Source organism: Tenrec ecaudatus, chromosome 4 (genome assembly GCF_050624435.1).
Source record: "Tenrec ecaudatus isolate mTenEca1 chromosome 4, mTenEca1.hap1, whole genome shotgun sequence".
NCBI classification, from domain to species: Eukaryota; Metazoa; Chordata; class Mammalia; order Afrosoricida; family Tenrecidae; genus Tenrec; species Tenrec ecaudatus.
In genome coordinates, this window is record NC_134533.1 from 13,194,211 (window position 1) to 13,213,238 (window position 19,028).

The 19,028-nt window shown below is 55.6% G+C and overlaps 1 protein-coding gene across 1 annotated transcript; it reads right to left on the bottom strand.

Annotated features, from left to right (window-relative positions):
* Positions 1-1,401: 1,401 nt before the first annotated feature.
* On the bottom strand, positions 1,402-10,446 carry MS4A10 (membrane spanning 4-domains A10). Its single transcript, XM_075547561.1, has 8 exons — positions 10,231-10,446; positions 9,408-9,505; positions 7,728-7,779; positions 7,258-7,377; positions 6,060-6,116; positions 4,196-4,327; positions 3,121-3,231; positions 1,402-1,524 (listed from the first exon to the last, which is right to left on the bottom strand). The coding sequence occupies exons 1-8, from the start codon at positions 10,444-10,446 to the stop codon at positions 1,402-1,404; spliced, it is 909 nt and encodes a 302-aa protein (XP_075403676.1).
* Positions 10,447-19,028: the final 8,582 nt, after the last annotated feature.

The following is a 19,028-nucleotide window of genomic DNA, read 5'->3' on the forward strand; positions in this document are numbered from 1 at the left end:
GAATCAGGGGCCGTTTCTACTTTGGCCGAGGCTGAAAGGCACCACTCGAAACCACGGTCCCATTTCACACAGGAGGAAGCACAGGCCCAGAGAGGGTAAGTGACTGAGCCAAGATCACACAGTAGGTGGCTGGCAGAGCTGGAGTGTGCTCCCAGAGCTCCAGCCAGCCCAGGTGTGGTTCTTCCTATCATACCCTTTGTGGTAGTTCCGTCATTTGTTGTCACTTTGAGACGATGAGTGAAGGGGTGGAGTTTGCCTGTTAATCAGATCCCAGCTTGATGACCTTATTTGGAGGCACTAAGGAGATAAATAGCTTGCTTGGAGTGAGACACACACTGACTCCCTGGGAGACATTGCAGCTGATAAGACCCATCGAGAGAGCCCTGGAGCTGGAGGAGCCATGTGGAGACCCTTGCCAGCGCTGAGATGCTTCCATGTTTCCTGAGTCTGAAGAGGAATTTATAGATTGGTATCAGATATATGGGCTAATATCAGACTTACGGACTTCGGTTGAGATGTTTTAATATACAATTACTCTTTATATGAGGCTCTTTCTTATACACATATGAGTCTCCCTGGATTTGTTTCTCTAGTCTACCTGGACTAACACACCCTTGCATCGCTACACGGCTTTCCTTATCCTAAGGAGCCTACGAGTGGTGCAAGCAGTTAACACACTCAGCTGCTAATGGAAAGGCTGGAGGTTCAAGTCCACCCAGAGGTGCCTTGGAAGAAAGGCCTGGTGTCTCCCACTTTTGAAAAGCCAGCTCTGACCCCCCTACGGAGCACATGGAGCTGGAGTCCGTGTGGTGACAACAGGTGATTTCTCACTCCTCAGCCTTCCCTCGGCCCTCTCTGGAGCTCCAAACACACTGCCATCAAGCGCATTCTAACTCAGAGCGACCCTGGAGTGCAGACTAGAACTACATTCCCTCAGTCGGCCTGTGACCCTGCTGAGCCCACCTGGCTCCCACTGCCCACTAATCATGTGCTGGTCACTCCAGCTCTGCCACCCCTGGGATTTCCATCTGAGTCAGTCCCCTTGCAGCCCCCACCCCAGATGTCCAAGAGTTACCCCTCCTGGAGTTTGGGGGTCCACTTCTTCTCTGGCCCCCTTATAGCCTCACATGGACAATTTCCTCAGCGCCCCCACTTCCTGTGGATTTGAACCAGTGGGCAGAGGGCATGAGCAGCCACTGATCAGGCTCAGGGTCAGCCGAGGAAGCTCTGGCCAACCAAGTAGGTGACTGGAGGTCAGGGCTTGGAGTTTCCTCCCGTGTCTGAGGAGCTGGGGACCACCCACCTTGGCCACACTCCTGGGACTGGCCTTTCTAGAACAACACACTTTCTGGTCCCTGTCCCCTCAGAGCGAGCAGGGAGAAGGGGCGGGGCTCAGCCTGCTCACCTCTCCTCTTGCTCTGCTTTGGAGGGGTCTTTAACCAGCTCCTCGTAGCTGGGTGGGGGCATCACGGACAGGCCATTGAGTTCCAAGGGAGGGTCAGGAACGAGGTACAAAGCATCCACCTGCAAAGGAGGAGTCAGCACGTTCCCCTACCCACCTCCCACCAGGCCATCGGCTCCCTGGCCCCAGCCCCCAAATCCCCATGGAGAAGAGGAAATGCAGATGCAGAGAGACGAGGTCACTTCCAGGAGACTCCCTAGGTCCGGTGATCATTGTGGAATTCTGTCCTTGAATGAAGAGAGCCAAGGAACAGGGACAGGCAGGCCGAGCTCAGCAGGCTGGCTGTCCTGGAGTCCGCTCAGACGCGCGGCGCCCCCGTGTGCTGAAGAGGGGAACTGCGGCGTGGCGTTTGGGCTTCGGAGTCTGTGTAAGAATCTTAACCCCGTGCCTGTGCAAAAAGGGGCCTGATGGCGCAATGGTGACGAGTCTGGCTGCTAACCGGAAAGTCGGCGGTTTGAATCCATCGGCCGCTCTGCGGCACCCTGCTTCTGTAAAGGTTTCAGCCCAGGAAACCCTGGGGGGCCGGGGGCCTACCCAGATCCGCAAGGGCTCTGGGAGCCAAGTGGATGGTGGAGGTCATCCTATTTGGGAATAGGGTTTTCGTTGCTATTCTAACAAGCCGCCTCAGTTTGGCAAACATCCCAAACCCAGTGCCAGTGGGCGAAACACTAACGGGGGTGAGTAGATGGCTGCGAGGAACCGGGGGCATTGTCTCTTACTCGTTTGCCTGTATCTGCAAAGCCAGCAGTTTGAAACCATCAGTGGCTTCTTGTCAGAAAGACAGGGCTTTCCACTCTCATAAGACTATGTCTAACCAATGGCACTGAATTATGCACGGAGCAGTTTTTGGCTGAATTGGAGAATGTTGTGGTGTGTATATATTTTTTGCCAACATTGTAAAAAGCACATTACACGAGTATTAGGGGAAAGAGGATGTTCTAAAATTGATTGTGGTGAAGATTGTACAAGTTTTAATTTGGTAGAACTACTGGATTGTATGACAGGTAGATGAAGTGTCAAAAACCTGGTTAAAAAAGGGGAGGCGGAGCGGGGAGGGAGGGGAAAAATGAGGAGCTGATGCCAGGGGTTTACGTGGAGAGCAAATGTTTTGAGAATGATGAGGGTAAAGAATGTACAAATGTGCTTTATATGATCAATGCATGTATGGATTGTTGGTAAGAGTTGTATGAGCCCCAATAAAATGATTAAAAAACAAACAAACAAAAAATGGTTACTATCCTGTCCTATAGGGTTCCCAGGAGACGGCCTTGACTCCGGGACAGGGAGTTTGAGGTGCCAGAACCGAGGGGCGCTGTGATCATGAAGCAGAAAAGGCAGGCTGCCTGCTCCTGGGGCGGCCCCGACGCCTGCTCGCTGTGCTCCCAGCTCCCTGCGCGCTCCGCCCCTGGCGAGTCCTGCTCCCTGCGCTGTGCCAGCCTGGCGCCTGTTCTTTCCAGCGGTGCCATTTCTGTCAGCGCGACACCAGGACTCGGAGACCTACCTGCATTCCCTCCCGACTCCCTGGCCTGAGAGTGGCCACGGCTTGTAACCCCACTAAGCCAGTGCTCAGCAGACGTGCCTGCAGCCCCCTCTGGGCCCTCTATGGCATAGAACCCCGATATCTTGGTGGCTTGGGGCTCCTGGGAGGGGGGCCTCACCTCTGCTGACTGGTGGAGGAACCTCCAGGCCACCACGGCTGTGGGCACCGGCAGGAAGAGCTCTAAGTAGGTGAAGCAGAGCAGGGCCACCTCCAGCCTCTGGATGTGGACCTGGGGACGGTGCAGAGAGAGGTTTGGCTGCCCGGTTGCACCCCCATGGGGCCACTAACCAGCCAGGTGGCATAGGGGTGGGCCAGCAGGTGGGCTTGCTTTGTACTTGATACTTAATGGGCCCTCAGTGAAGGTTTGCCTAGGAGGCTTAGAGACTCTCTTGGGGCCCTGGTCTACCTTCAAGGGGGCTTCGAGGCTCATCTAGTGGAATCACAGAGGGAGGCCCAAGGGGGGGGGGCGGCTTCTAGCTGTTGAGGGGAAGCGCTGGACCGCTGTCCTGGTAGCACATCTCACAGGGCCGTGAGCTTCCGGCAGGGAAATGTTTGTTGCGTGCAGACGCGAGTGCGCATGTGTGCGTGCATGTGGGTGTTCATGCTGGGGTGAGAAGCAGTCACTACGCCCCAGGGTTCAACCCTCAGAACCTCATCCAGAGGCTCCCAGCCACCCCTCGTGGGAGGGCGCACCCTCTTCTGCTTCTTCTCCTCCACTGGGAGGCAGCTGTGCTGGGTCAAAGGTGCTAGACTAGGAGCCTTAGATTTGATTTTGGGGTCTCACGGCACACCGGCCCCACTCCTTACTGATGCCTTCGGGTGCTCTGCAAGGCCGCTGTGAGGCTCACAGCGGTGGTGGCGGTGGTGGTGGTGACAGCGGAGATGTGGCATGGGAAGAGAGTGACAGCCTCAGAAATCCCAGCCAAGGTCACCCCGAGGGTGCCTCGATTCGGTGGCAGTGGGTTTGGGGTTTGCTTCTCCACCTCAGGGAGCCCCTCCCCTCCTCTGGGCCTCAGTTTCCCCATCTACACATGGGATTCAGTCCCTGTGAGTAGCCAGGCCCCCCCCCACCTTATGCCAGGCCCAGGAGGGGTAGGTGGGAGCCAGCTGGGCTCCAGTCCTCCCCCCAGAGAGCTTGAGGTGCACCCCCCACTCCCCGCCAAGATTTGGGACCCTCGGGGCCTGGCACTCACTGTAGTGTTGGGGTAAGGTCTCCAGATTGGGGCCTCAAACGGATTCTCCAGAAAGAGGTCCTTGATGATGACGACGAGGCCGGAGAGCACACAGAAGAAGCTGACCAGGTTCGAGGTAAGGCACAGGTTTCTCTGCAGGGTGGGATGGCATTAGCAACTGGTCAGAGACCCGGCTCCAGGCCTCTGACTCACTCTGCAGCTCCAGGAAAGAGTCAGCTGGTCTCTGGGCCAGAGGCTCTTACTCAAACCCGAGAAAGCCAAGGTGACCACCGAGGACCCTGTCTACAGGACAGGACTGGGGGACCCCAAGGGCGGCCTATGGAGTCACAGGGCTTTAAAACAAAGAGGAACGTTCCCCCCCCACCCCCCACCATCCAAGCATCAGACATGCCAACTAATGGAACCTTGACCTGCAGTGTCCCCTCTCCCAGCCCTTTCCCCATAGAGAAGATGGGAAGGGTCCTGGAGAGGCCCCTTCCCCACACAGTGACTGCCCTCCTCCCCACCCACATGGTGTCTGAAGAGCCCTCCTCCGGCCCTCCTCTTGGGTTAGACACTGGTATGAATTCTTTGTAAGAAGAGGTCCCTGTGCTGCTCAGGTGTTGGACTGCTGGGGAGGTGGCTCTGAAAGGGGAGAGCCCAGGAGGAGGTGTGGACAGTGGGCATGTCTGAGTGGAGACTGGGGTTGTCTGTGCCGAGCCTCTCCTGCGTCCACTGCCGAACCACACAATACCTGCCTCTACCTCAGCCAGCCTCCCAGAGGCAGGACCAGGCCCGGCCTTCTGGGATAGAGGGGGTGGAGGAGCAGGGGGACCGGGCCTGGGGTTTAGCCCTGAAAGCATAATTTTCAGGGATGGTACTTCCACTGTCCATCCATCTTGGGTGTACTCTGCGGCTACTGGGCTTCCTGGCTACAAAGATGCTGCGACACCTGTTACCCAGTGTACGGGGGAGACAGACCAGAGCTCAGTGTACGGGGGGAGACAGACCAGAGCTCAGTGTACAGGGGAGACAGACCAGGAAATGAGAAAGTGCTAGAAATGGGGAGCCCAGAAACCATCACTGTGGGTCAGGGGAGAACTCCAGGAGACAGGACCATGCAGATCTTGAAGGTCTTGAAGAAAGGTCAAGACTAGGTCAAGGACAGGAGGGACTTGACCGTGTGGAGGGGGCGGTGCCTGGGCAAGGGGACTGACTGTACAGGGTGGACAACAGATCTGTCCAGCTAGCACTCAGCAGGTAGAAGGGGACAGAAACCCAGCTGCTGCTTGGCCTTGCCCACCACCAATTGACCAGGGCACTGGGGACCCAAGCTGGACTGCAAGGGAGACAAATTGCTCAGCTTCTGGGTGCAGGCTGGATTGGGGGGCATCCCTTGGTCAGAGGTGACCGTGGCCAGCTCCGGAGTGCACGGAGAGGGGGGCATTGGGATGGAGGGCAAGGGATGTGGAGGAGCTCAAAGCCCCAGGACTTAGAGAAAGGGGAGACATGTCTGGCGTGGGATTCTGCTGGGGGATTCTGGGCCACCCAGTGATTGAGATCAAAAGTTGGTCAATTGGGGCAGAAACCAAGTATAGTTCTAGACGTGATGGATTGGGGTCCTCCCTACTCCCTCCCCTGCTCTCCCCACAAGCTGAAGACCTTGCTTTGCACGGTACTGAGGAGACAGAGGCCGCTGGGGTTCCTTGTCCATCCCCAGCCAAGTCTAGCTGCCTGTCCACACCTGACACCTCTGTGTGGGTGCCCCCTGCTGTCTGAAAGGCACAAGCCTGTCCTGGCCAGCCCCAGCCCAGCCCCCACAGCTCTGCCAGCAACACAGCTAGCTGCCCAGATGGAGGGGGATGCCCTCTAGGGGCCGACTTACCAGGAGCTTTTTGCCATGTGTCGTCATTACTAACGCCAGGATTCCTGAAGCCAGGAACTGCGGGCCAGGTCCAAACCGGGCACAGGGGAGAGATCAGCGTGCTTGAAAACCCACACATGCTCCCTCTCCCAAGGAAACCCACCCTGGGGCTGATGGGGCCGAGAACACAGTTCGATCCACAGAGGCTGGCAGAGCTGAGCTTTCCTGTGGTGCCCCGCCCATCCCTGCTTCCTCTTCCAGAAGCTGGCACACAATCCTCCCCACCCCTCCATCCCACTCTACTTTGCATTAGCAGTGCGTTGCACTCAGAATACCCTCATCCAGCTCTGCCTCCCCCGCCCTCTCCCTGCCCATTTCACAAGTCCTACGTGCATCCGCTTGGGAGTCCCTGTGGGCCTGGTTAACACGGCTGCTCTAAGGTGCCCTGGAAGAAAGGCCTGAAAACCCCCTGCTGAAAAACGAGTCACTGAGGACCCTGGGGGTGGGAGTGGGACATGAGGATGCCATCCAGGCAGAACTGACTGGAAGACCCTTTGGGATAGGCTGCCTTGTCCTCTCCGCACCCACTCCCCTCCCTGCCTTTTTTTTTGTGTGTGTGCCGGATATTGGCTCTTTTGCCAATCCGCCGTTCAGATGTTCACACAGCAGCTCCTAAGAGCCGGTCCCGGGGGCGGGGTGGGGCAGCCAGCTGCATCTCACCGTGTGGTCAGGCTTGGTGCTAGGGGTGGTGATAGCATAAGACCAGGTGGTCGGGCCCATTCTCCCAGAGTGCACCCTGTACTGGGCCTCTCCCAGTGGACTCTGGGAATGAGGGGCTGGCTGTGCAAATGTGTGGGGGCCTGGGAGGACAGGCTGGCTGGGAAGCAGGCACTGGTCTCCTCTTCAGTCTGGGTCTGGGAGGCAGGGCTGGGTGTGCTCCCGCAGGTGACCCAACAGGGCCTTGGGGACCCAGAGGCAGCCAGCCTCCAAGAAACTGTGGGAGATATCACATGCCTGGCCCAGGCTCACCTCCTTCCGGCCCCTGAAGGGAGAGGCCAGCGTTTCGGCCTGGGATGGAGCTGAGTCCCAGCACAGCAGAAGCAGGTTCAGGGGATGGGGAAGGGGCTGGCTTAGGATTTCTGCTGATTCACTCCTGCCCACCCTGTACGCGACCCCAAAGCCCCATGCATGCCCCTCCTTTGTTTGGGCTCATACTCACAGAGGCAGCCCCCCAGAAGGGATACCAAGACTTCAGTACCACCAGGTGGAGGTCCTTGACAACAATGACCAGGTAAAGCCCAAAGATCAAGTGCAGTACAGCCAGGATGATGTGGAAGGCCTGGGCAGGAGAGACAGAGGACAGGCTCAGGGAGAAGGGTGGGGACGTGGAGGTCCTGCAGGAGGCCCTTGGGACCCTCCCTGGCCTCCGGGGTGGGGGCATTGGTGGGTCTGCAGAGAGAGCAGAATCCCTCCTGCCTCAAGTGGGAAGCTGAGGCCACGGATCACCAGGCTGGACAAGGCCTGCTGGGCCTCCCCAGGGGAGACTGCAGACTGTCCCTGCCTTTAGTGGTTTTTCCAGCTGCAGGACACATGTCCAGGAGGGAAGTTGTGGGCTAGCCCATCCACTCTCTCTTTGTAGGGTACACACCCTAGGGCACCCTCAACCAGGTCTTAATGCAGGGCACTCACCCCCAGCTCCGTCAGAAGGCCATGCTTGCTCCTGGTCTTCTCCATGTGCCAGCTGGGGGGCAGGATGCCCAGTGGAGTCACCTGGAGGGGTCCTACCTTCCCCAGCTGAGGCTGCCATGGCGGAAGCTCCCCAGCTCTGGAGCTTGGAACAGCTGGCAGTGCTCTTGTGGTTTCCACTGCCATTGGCTCTGGTGGAGGCGAAAGGACAGGTCAGAGGCCCTGTCTGGACTTGTGGCTGGGAGATGCCGTGCTTGTCACCTCTCCCCTCTGAACTTGACCTGCAGCTACCTATCCCCAGTGTCTGCGGGGTTCCAGGGCCACAGCTCCTTTTGAGGAGAGAAGCCAGGTTGGCCCATGTCCCAGCCAGGAAGAAACAGCACTGGCTGGCCTTGGGCACTCAGTCAACAATCCCTGTCCCCTTCCCCAGCGGTTCTCAACCTGTGGGTTGCAACCCTTTCACCAGGGTCACCCAATTCATAACCGTAGCAACATTAGAGTGATGAAGTAGCAACAAAAATAATTTTGTGGTTGGGGGGTCACCGCTACATGAGGAGCTGTGTGAAAGAGTAGCTGCATGAGCCCAGGACAAGTGGGGGCTGGAGGCAGGTGGGAATCAAGTAACTGTCCTGTCCACACGGTTGATGGAGCCTTGGTAGAGTCGTGGTTCTGCCTCGGGCTTCGATCCACAAAGTTGGCAGTTCAAAACCACCAGCGGCAGTGCAGAATAAAGACAGGGCTATCTATCTATTCCCGTTAATAGTCTCAGAAACCCACAGGGGCAGTTCTACCCTGTCCTATCGGGTCGCTATGAGCAGGCATTGACTTGATGCTTTGGGGGGTTTGGACAGTGTCTATGCCAGGCGTGCCTGCTCGGTTCGAGGGGGAAGAGAAGGGAAGGGGACGCTTTCTGCGCTTACTCCCAGCGGAGGAAGACTGAAGACGAATCCACGCATTTGAAGTGTGGCGTTGCAGAAGAACATGTCAAGTGCATGGACTGCGGAAGGACAAAACCATCTCTCTTGGGAGACGCACGACCAGAGTGCTCCTTGGAGGCCAGGATGGCGAGACTTGGTCTCACACACTTTGGACATGTTGTCAGGAGAGACCAGTCCTTGGAGAAGGACATCCTGCTTGGTAAAGGGGAGGGCAATGGAGAGGAAGGCGCTCAGCAAGATGAATCGCACAGGACTGGGCAGTGCTTTGCACGGTTTCTTTCTGATATGCGTACGGGTGGGCCCAAATCGCCCTGCCGTTTGTTCGTTCTTGGGGTCACTGGGAGCCCCCTTCATGGCATCTAGCCACAACTACCTGACAGTCAGCAGGTACAGTACTTTTTCCGTCCAGGTGCTGGGAGAAGCATTTCACATGCCGCCATCACCACCAGCAGGAGCAGCTGGTGTTGGGTCAGTTCCCCACACGCGGCGACCTCATGTGTGTCAGAGGGGTCTGGGCTCCAGAGGGTCTTCCATGCCTGGGTTTTCCAAAGTGAACCGCCAGGCCTTTCTTCCAAAGTGCCTTTGGGTGGGTTCGAACTTTCGGGTGAACAGTTGAGCACTTGACCGGTTGGTACCACCCCTGGACTATTTTCCTCCCTGATTGTATCCTTGTTCCAATGGTACAAGATAACTACTGCCAAGACTCTCTTTTGTGAACGAGGCTCAGAGAGGTCAAGGCACTCACCTGAGGCGGCACAGCCGGCAAATGACGTAGCTGGAGCTGGAAGCCTGGCAGGTGAATTCTAGAGCTTGTGCACTGACGTCCTTCACTGGGGATGCTCGCTTGCCGTGGAAAGATCCAGATGTTAATGGTGCACGAGAGAAGAACTAGGGGAATAGTTTGCCTGCTGGGGCTTGGTCAGCTCCTTGCATTCTGATGCTGTAGGAGGCACATCTGGGCTTTGGGGGCTGCTTGGTGATGTGTAATTGTTGTCACAGCAACCACATCCCATAGACCAGCGCTTCTCAACCTTCCTCATGCCGAGACCCTTTCACACAGCTCCTCAGGTGGTGGTGACCCCCAACCATAACATTATTTTCGTTGCAACTTCATCACTGTCATTTTGCTACAGTGATGAATCGTCAGGTAAAATATCTGATAGGCTGGATGCATTTTCATTGTTACAAATTGAACATAACGCGCGGTGATTAATCACAAAACAACATGCCATTCTTATTGTGAACTATTTATGTCTAATGACAAATCAATGAGATTTTGCCTTGAAGCATGGTGTGGCATGGGTGACAGTCCGCGCCGGGTACTCATAGGTGGGCATATCTGCATGTGGGCGGACCCGCCTGGAGACGGATAGAGAAGCGCTGTCTCGGTTCCTAAGACCATCGGACATATGTATTTTCTGAAGGTCTTAGGTGACCCCTGTGAAAGGGTCTTTTGACTCCCCAAAAGGGTCGAGACCCACAGGTTGAGAACCGCTGCCGTAGAAGGCAACACTGCCCTGTCCCACACCATGCTCACAATCCCTGCAGCTGTTTGAGCCCATTGTTACCACCACTGCGCCACCCTCGTCGAGGGTCTGCTTCTTCTTTTGCTGCCCGTCACTTGGCCAAGCGTTCCGGCTGTCCTTCTTCCAAGACGTTAGTCTGTTCTTTGGGCTGCCCACGGCATAGCCAGTCTCCTTCACCGACACCGACACTCTCAGCCACTGTTCCTCCTCCTTACCGAGCGTGCAGCTTTCCCGGGCCTCCGAGGCGATCCAGAGCATCAAGGTGGAGGTTAGACCCTCAGGAGCCCAGGTGGCATCGTGCCCACGAGGTGGGTTGCTAACTGCCAGGTCAGAAGTTCGAGTCCACCAGCTGCGAGTCGGCATCGTGTGTTTGGTTTGGTGTTGGACCCAGCCAAGTCCTCCCGGTCACGTCTTTGCTCCTGGACCCTTTACAGAGTACTTTCTGCGGCCGCTTTGTCCAGTGCAGGACGCCATCTGATTTCTTAACTGCTGCCTCCCGGGGCGGCATTGACTGTGGAGGCCCGGACACCTTGGATCTCGTCTCTGTTGTCCTGTTGCTTGTTGACTGAGTTGTGAGGATTTCCGTGATGCGGTGGCAGGGGGAGAGATTGACACCGTTCTCTGGACAGTGTGAGCTGAGAACTTGGCCGGGGAAGGGAGGTGGACTCGGGGAGGAATCATTTCTCCATGGGACCGATGCTGGAGCAGACCTGTGATCTCTAGGGCCACTTTCAACTTCATGTAGCTCTGCCACAGATTGAGAGCAGTTCCAAGGAAGGGGACACCAGGAGGGACCCGCTGAAGGTGGGGCTTCAATGGCCCCAGGGGAAGAGTCAGCTGACTGGGAAGCCATATCTGCACTTTCCAAGAAATGGGGCATGAATGAAACTCCTCAGGACTCTAAGGCAGGCCTTCTCTTTTGCCCTGTTGACCCACAGGGGGACTTGGTGGCGGCTCTGGGGACAGGGCATGAGCTGATAGGGAGTAGGTGAACTGGAGACTGGTTGGAGCATTGCAGTTGAGGGGACTTTTTAACCTTGGCCCCTCCCTGTTGCCTTCCCCGCTGCCAGCTCAGGACTCCCAGACTCTCTGGTGAACCTGCCAGGGCCTCTGCCCTCATACGTGGCCCAGAAGTTCAGGGGCTTCTGTGTACCTTCCCTGTGATCAGCTCCCTGACGGCAGGGACAGACTGGACCGGCATCTCCTGTCCTCAGGGCAGAGAGGGTCAGGCGTGAGCCCTGGGCATGGACAAGTCTGGGGCACAGTTTGGCTCTAACCCCTTGAGGTTGACCTTGGTCAGGTTGTTTACCTCTCAGTGTCTTAGTCACCCTGTCACATGCAGGGTGGTGGCGCCTCTCCCTGGGAGTTGCAAAGATTAAATGGTGTCTGAAATGTTTAAAGCCTGGAACGTAGCAACTCTTTGGGGAGTGCTAGCCAGTGCGATGTGACCATGACGTTTGTTACACAACCCTGCGGTATGTTGTACTAGCCTGTCTGTGTCACACGGGCCTCTCTCTGTGTCACACTAACCTCTCTCTGTCTCACTAGCCTGTCTGTGTCTCACTAGCCTCTCTCTGTGTCTCACTAGCCTGTCAGTATCACACTAGCGTCTCTCTGTGTCTCACTAGCCTGTCAGTGTCTCACTAGCCTACCACATCACCCATGGTGACAGAGTGCCGGACAAGAAAGAGCTGGAAGAAACACCCGGTCAACGACTTCTCCAGCTTGCTAACCAGAGCCCCATGGAGCCATAGTGCTGGCAGATGCACCCCAGGTTGGCCTGCACTCAGAATGCACAGGGGTCACAATGAACTCAAACACATCAATGACCACTAAGGTGGTCAGGCCGGGGCAGTGTCTCCCTGTGCTGCCCATGAGTCAGAGCACTGGACAACAAGCGGTCTGTCCTGTGGAAGCCTGTGGACAGGGTGAGCTTCTGGAGGTGTGTACGTGCATGACTGTGCAGCTGTGTGTGCACCCGTGTCTGTGAACGTGTTTGTATGCAAGTGCGTGTATGTGCACACACATGTACAGAGATGCTCGCACATCTCTGTGCTCCTGCATGAGTGCACCTGCCCATGCACACACGAGCATGCATGTGTATCTGGACATGCACACATGCACATGCATGTGAGTACATGAATACAGATATGTCCATCTTCAGGCATGTTCCTGTCCACCCATGTGTGCTTACATGGATGAGTGTGTGTGTGTGCAGGCATATGTATCTGTGTGCTGGTAGCCACCAGGACTCCTGGCAGTGGACCTGGAGGTGCTGTGAGAGCCCTAGCAATTGACTGCTGAAAAACCAGTCACTGAAAGCCCTGGCCGGTGAAGTTGGACCCTTTCACACGTGGGGTCAGCTGCCACCTTGGTGGTGATGGTGGAGGGACCCACAGCTGCGCACCCTGGCAAGTTCTGCCACCCACCTGCTACAATTGAGCCGATTCTGGCTCCTAACAACCATTGAGGGTAGCGGTGCCACCTCCTCACTCCCGGCTCTGCTTTTAAGGATCCCGATTTAACTCCCTACCCCCTTCCCCCCCTCCCCAACGTCTGGTCTGTCTTGGGGACCACTCACCAGGCTCTGGGGACATCCTCTCCGGGCTGCCAGCCTCGCTCTGCCGCTGCAGCCACCCAGTCCTACGGAGCCCATGGTATCAGGGCATCTTTACAACACCAGACTTTGGATCCTCTTTCCACCTCTGTCCCGCAAGCTGCCAGGGCCCTGCTCCCACCCCGCAGGCAGTCAGGCGAGAGTCTGCAGCTTGTAGTTTTTTTCTGGTTTGGAAAGTAAATTATACCACACAGACCGAGTGACAGAGGAACAAACAGGTCTGTCTTGGAAGGAATACTGTCAGAACGCTCCTTAGACAGGAGCATGGGGAGACTTCATCTCAGGTCCTTTGGACACGTCCCTGGCAAAGGACATCATGCCTGGGCAAGTAGAGGGGCAGAGACAAAGAGAAAGACCCTCAACAGGATGGATTAACACAGTGGCCGCAACCGTAACAATTGGGAGGCTAGAGTGGGACCCGGCGGCATTTCATTCTATTATATACATGCCAGGTCCCGGGTCCCTGCGGGTCAGAGCAGGCTGGATGGTAGCCAACAGCAGCACCTGACATGCTGGCGGATTTCATCTCTGGACAGAGCAGGGCTGGGCTGGACTGAACGGGAGGGGACAGACATCCTCATGCAGTCCGAGATGGTGTCTTTCAAATGAGTTGCTTAATTCTGTAAGATTTCTAATGGTCAGAACCAGAGAGGGAGAGCCACCAAACTCCCATGCTCCAAGCTATCGGGCCCGTCAGCTCTCCGCCAGTCTCCCCCTCTAGTTCCACTCCATCCCCTCCGGTGGTAGGCTGGTCTCCTCTACCCCACCAATTTCTCTGCAAACATTTGCAGTGTTCATCTCCGAAAGACAAGGGCTCTTTAAAGGAGTCTTCCCACAAAGGTGGGGGTGGTTCGGTGCTAGCATGCTCGGCTTCGTGTGGGAGACCAGGGTTCAAATCCTGGCCAAGGCACCTCACGTGCAGCTGCCACCTGCATGTCCGTCGGTGGAAGCTTGCATGTCGTGAGGCTGCTGAACAGGTTTCAGTGGAGCTGACAGACTGAGGGACTAGGAAGTAGATCAGACTAGCGGATCTACTTCTGAACATTAGCCAATAAGCCAGGGTGATCACAAGTTAAACAAACAAACAAAACCCCCAAACCTTGAAACCCAAGTAAACCCAAGCACCAGCCACAGACTGCTTCAGGCCCATGGGGCTGAGCATCTTACTCGGCCGGTGCTCTGTGCTCACTGGACTCCAGTCTCCAAGTCCAAATCCAGGTCTCGGCTGGCTGGGCCCCTTCCTTCATTGTCAGGAGCTCCCAGAGTTCCTTGGTGACTGGTAGTTTCCACATGGGACCTGTCTTCTCCAGCAGGTGTCTTCGTGTGTGTGTGTGTGTGTGCACTCCCCCTCTCACCTACAAGGATCAGGTCCAGCCTTGTGCCTTAGACGGTGATGGTGGCTGCTGTTAGGTAGGGCACTCTGACTCCAGGCGCCCCCCAGGTGTGCAAAGAATTGCTCCAGAGGGACTTCCAAAGCTGTGCCCTTAAACTCCATCGCCAAGGTGCCTCTGGATGGATTCGAACTGCCAACCTTCTGGTGAGTAGGCAAGGGCTTAACCGTTTGTGACACCCAGAGACTCCAGTGTGATGTAAGATTCATCACAAGACTATCTACAGGTAGTCACTGCCATAGAGTCAGTTCCGATTCATAGCCCTGGTGGCCTAGTGGGTGACTGCTTAGACCACTAACCACAAGGTTGGTGGTTTAGAACCACCAGCAGCTCTACAGGGGAAATATGAGGCTTTCTATTCCCATACAAAGTTAGTGTCTCAGAAACCTACAGGGGCAGTTCTACCCTGTCCTATAGGGTTGTTTGGATCTGCAGGTATCAGATGAGAATTCCAACATGTATTTGGGGGGCAGAGATGAGCAAGGACTGTTCAATTCTTAACATTTCAGGTGGCAATTGGGTCAAGTGGAGGGAAGCATGAGGGTGGGAGGAGGCTGGAGAGCTGAGCTGAACATTGTCTGCAGGCCCTGGGACTTTATCCTGAGGGTGAAGGGAGTCTCTAGAGGACTTTAAACAGGACAGCTAAGCAATGCCTTCTGCACTTCCCAAAGGTCCCTCCGGCTGTTATCTAGTGGAAGGGTGGTTGGGGTGTGCCTGGGGCCTGAGCTAGAAGCTTGGGGGGACTGCAACTGTCTGCATGTTGCAGATAAGAGAGTGGCCCCTCATGGTGCTGGAAGGAGGACAGGGAGAAGCAGGCCGGGTTGAGAAGCTAGCCCGTCCGGGGACTGAGAGTGCAGGGGACGAAGGATGACTAGGGACAGCAGCCAAGCCTGTAGTGAACCCTGCTGACACCAGTGGACTTGGAGAGCAGGGGCCTCATGTGGCTTCAGTTGGAGAGAGGAGATGAGCTTATTTTCAAGACTGCTGAGTTGACGGTGTGGGTGAATGTGGCCTCCAAGAGAAGAGATCAGGTGGAGGCTGTAGCCTGGGGCAGGGCCAGGAGGGAGGCAGGGAGGGCCTCAAGAGCAGGGACTGCGGCCCAGGCCTGTCATTTCATCCTAGAGCTGGGCACACAGCCAGCACCCAAGGAGAATTTCTGGGGTAAATGAACCCCTGATCCCCAGGGACCCCACATGCTACAGAGCAGAGTTTTCTAGGCGGCAATCTTCATAGTTGGGCTGCTACTCACAATGTCAGCAGTTCAAACCCACCAGGGGGTTCTTGCGACGAAGATGAGGCTTGAGGCTTTCTGCTCCCGGAAGGATCTACAGTGTTGGGAACCTGGGGAAGCAGCTCTGACCTGCATCTCCAGTTGCCATGGGATGGAATGGACCGATGGCAGTGGGTTTTGGTTTGGGGGTCCCTCCAGAGGGGCTCCCCCAGCCTTTCTTTCATGCAGCCACTGGGTGGGTTTGAACTGCTGACCTTTGGTTTCTCACCACCATCAAGTGGAGGCCGACTCAGAGTGACCCTATAGGTCACTTTTGTTACTTGTGTTTAGCCCATCACAAACCATTCGCTCCACACCGGCAGAGGCCGACCGAGGAACGGCAGATGTAGCGCATGCCCTATGAAATAGACAAGCTCCTGTCACCACATTCAAGCAGAACTGTCACAAGAGAACACTTTCCCAAAAGGAGCATCCTCCCTGACCCTCTGACCCGCCTCTGCTTGGGCCCCAGGTACTCTGTTTCAACCTCACTATGGAACGCAGGTCCGTACGTGCCTTAGGGCCATTCTTGTTTAACCCCGCCCCCCTCTCCTTATCCAGGGAGGTGGTCAGTCTTGTTTCTCCGAGGGGCAGGAGGTCCCTTTCCCCTCGCCAGGGGGCAAGCTGGGGAGAAACACAGGCCTGGGATCATAAAACAAGCGCCTAAACTTTACCTGCGTGTACTTTTGTTTTCCTTCTGTCAGCACGGCTTACTTAGTGAGACATTTTTCCTTCTGCTTTCTGCCCTCCCTGAATAATGTCCGTGAGGTGGCCAGGCAAGACAGGCAGGGCAGTGTTGTGGCCAGGTCCTCTGCACATCCCCCTGCAGGCCGGGCTGGCCTGATGAGCAATAAAGACTTCACATCATTCGAACTGGACATTGCAGTGTCATCTTTTACTGGAACCCACATTTGGTTCCCTTAGACCTTAGACTGGAAAAGACCACTGTGTCCTAAGAGCCTTTTCCTGGCGGCCGCTCAGGAGTGGATAGATTTTATGTGGGTGCAATCCTGAGAAGTTGCAGGGCCCCCAAAGTCTCAGCTCTCCCTTAGGTGCTGCTCGGGAACGCAGCCAAATTCCTACGAAGTCTCCAGCTCTGAGCCTCGGAGGTAAGCCCGTTTCGCTCTTCCCAGGTTAGTGACTGGTTGCACAGGGTTGGGCCGGGAGAGGGAATCCGATGTGGTTAAGGCCCATCCCAGCCCCCTCATAGCAGGGATGCCTCCCGAGGAAGGCTGTCGGGTTCTGTTCAAGCAATCGGCCATTGAAAAATGAAATTCTGTTGGAGCGAGTGGATTGTTGTGTGAATGATTGTTTGGGCTGTGTTCCTCCCTTGTCTTCCTTTATGGTCGAAATGGTGGTGCGTTATTGTCGTCTTTCTCTTGTCTCCATCATTCCCTTAGTGTTTGGACTCTGATGGACTAGCAGTCAAAGCCCCCATGACTAGAGTGGGAGAGAGACGCTCGCACCGAGTCTGATGTATGTATGTTGGCTTTGGTCCTTGGTCGGGTTAGACTACTATTTGGTTATCCTCTTATTTCCCCCCACCCCCCTTGGCTTTGTCAACCCTCTTCTCCTAGCAAGGTGGGTAATCCTGGGACAAAAGGAAAGACTTCCGCTCCAGTGCATATTAGAGAATTTTAGATCTGCTTATTTGGGGGATGATGGAATAAGGCTTCGCCCAGGGTGCCTCCAAATGTGTGACTGGGAGTGGCCAGCTTTGGGTGTGGGGTGGCTGGACACCAGTACCTAGGACTCTCTCATAGTCCAAGCAGTGTGGGACAAGGTCACAGAGGCACTCCCAGCCATCCAGAGCACTTCCCATATATAGATGTTTGGCTGAGTCTGGTCCAGAGCCTGCCTCAGTGGCCCAAAAAATGTACGTACCAATCTGGCTCGACAGTCATGCAGTCTGCTTCGGTGATAGCCTCTGGTCAGAGATGTGGGAGGCCTGGACAAGTACCCTTGGTCCCCATTCCTGAGGACCCTGAGTTACCCCTCAGGGTCCCCCCAATGGGCTGGCCCCCACAGCCTGTAACTCCCAGTCCCAGACATAGGGACAGAGGCTCTGCTCTCTCCCTGACACACTAGTAGTGGACCACTGCTCAGGGGTCCCTTTATTTTGCCCCTGAGGGAAGCACCCCTAGTAGACAGGGACCCACATGGCTGACCCTTTATGGTTTATGCTCCCTTGTACCTAGTGACTTGTATGACTGGAAGAACCAACACAGTCCATTCTCAGAAAAGCCCCAGGCGATCACTGGGCTGCTTGAGACCATCTTCTAGACTCACTGCCCCACTGGGGATGATTGTCACAGAGATAGACTAGAAGCAGTATTCCCCCTAAGGAGACCAGATGGGGACCCAGACACCACAGGGGGTGTTAAAGACCTTGCATGAGTATCAGCAACTACTGCTAATGGGAACTCAGACATCAGCTAGAGACTGAGCAACCTCTCTAAGGTTACTGAGGTCAACCAGCAGGATGGTGAATCCCCGATCTGCCTCCCTAGAGAGGCTAATGGGGGCCTGTAGCACATATATCCCTAGGCCCCAGAAAATCTAAGGGCAATTAACATAGCTTTTGTCACCCAATCAGCTCCAGACATTAAACGGAAATTGCATAAATTGGAGGGGTTTCAAGGGAAAATTTGTCCGAGCTGGTTGAAAGAACACCGAAGGTTTTTAATAATCAAGACCCACCCAAGGAAGTAGAAAGAAAGGCAATGGCCAGGGTGTTGGGAGCTGCCTTTAGGGAATCCAACCCTACAGGCCCTCCCCGGAGGACGGGCCCACCCAGAATCCGAAGGCCAGTGGAAAAAAAATCATCATGCATATTGCAGGGAGGAGGGACCCTGGAAGAATGAATGTCCCACCAAGGAAAAGACACCTCCAACTGCTCCCCCACATGCACTTAATCTAACTAACCAAGAATAGGGAGGCCTGGCTGAATCCCCTTGAGCCCCCATGAGCCTTGGGTCACTGCAAAAGGGGGAGGCAAGCCTGTCAGCTTTCTGGTAGACACAGGGCAACCCATTCAACCTTAACAGCACCTCTGGGACCACTCTCCTTGGGTTCCATTGTGGCTCAAGCAGCCACTGGTCCCACTGGACTACCCAACAGAGTGTTCACCCAGGGAACCACACTGTCACCCACTCTTTCCTACTAAGGCCAGACTGCCCTTACCTTCTGCTGGGAAGAGACCTGCTCCAAAAACTCCGGGCAACTGTTTCCTTTAAGGAAGAAGAGACCAAGCTGGTTCTTAGGCCTCTGACCATATTACTGACCCGTTCCCACGAGTATGGGCTTAAGACAGCTCACTGGGCCTGTCTACCAACCACCGGTGCCTGTGCCACACCTGTCCAGGTAAAGCAACACCCAATGATACAGGAGACAAGGGAGGGTATCAGCCCCGCTCCTCCCACATACACACACATTAGATGACTCCTGGCAATGGGGATCTTGATTAAGTGCCAGTCTACACCGAATGCCCCACTTATGCTGGTGTCCAAGGGAGGGGACCAACGATTTTCGGCCAGTCTAAGACTTGCGGGAGGTCAACAAA

What these genes read in the sequence shown, in the direction of transcription:
- MS4A10 (XM_075547561.1), bottom strand. Translation starts at nt 10,446, where the DNA reads ATGCTCTGGATCGCCTCGGAGGCCCGGGAAAGCTGCACGCTCGGTAAG. An exon ending in GACCTTACCCCAACACTACA is followed by an intron (nt 3,232 to 4,195) that starts GTGAGTGCCAGG and finishes CACCGTCCCCAG; the next exon opens with GTCCACATCCAGAGGCTGGA. An exon ending in TCCTCCACCAGTCAGCAGAG is followed by an intron (nt 1,525 to 3,120) that starts GTGAGGCCCCCC and finishes CCTCCTTTGCAG; the next exon opens with GTGGATGCTTTGTACCTCGT.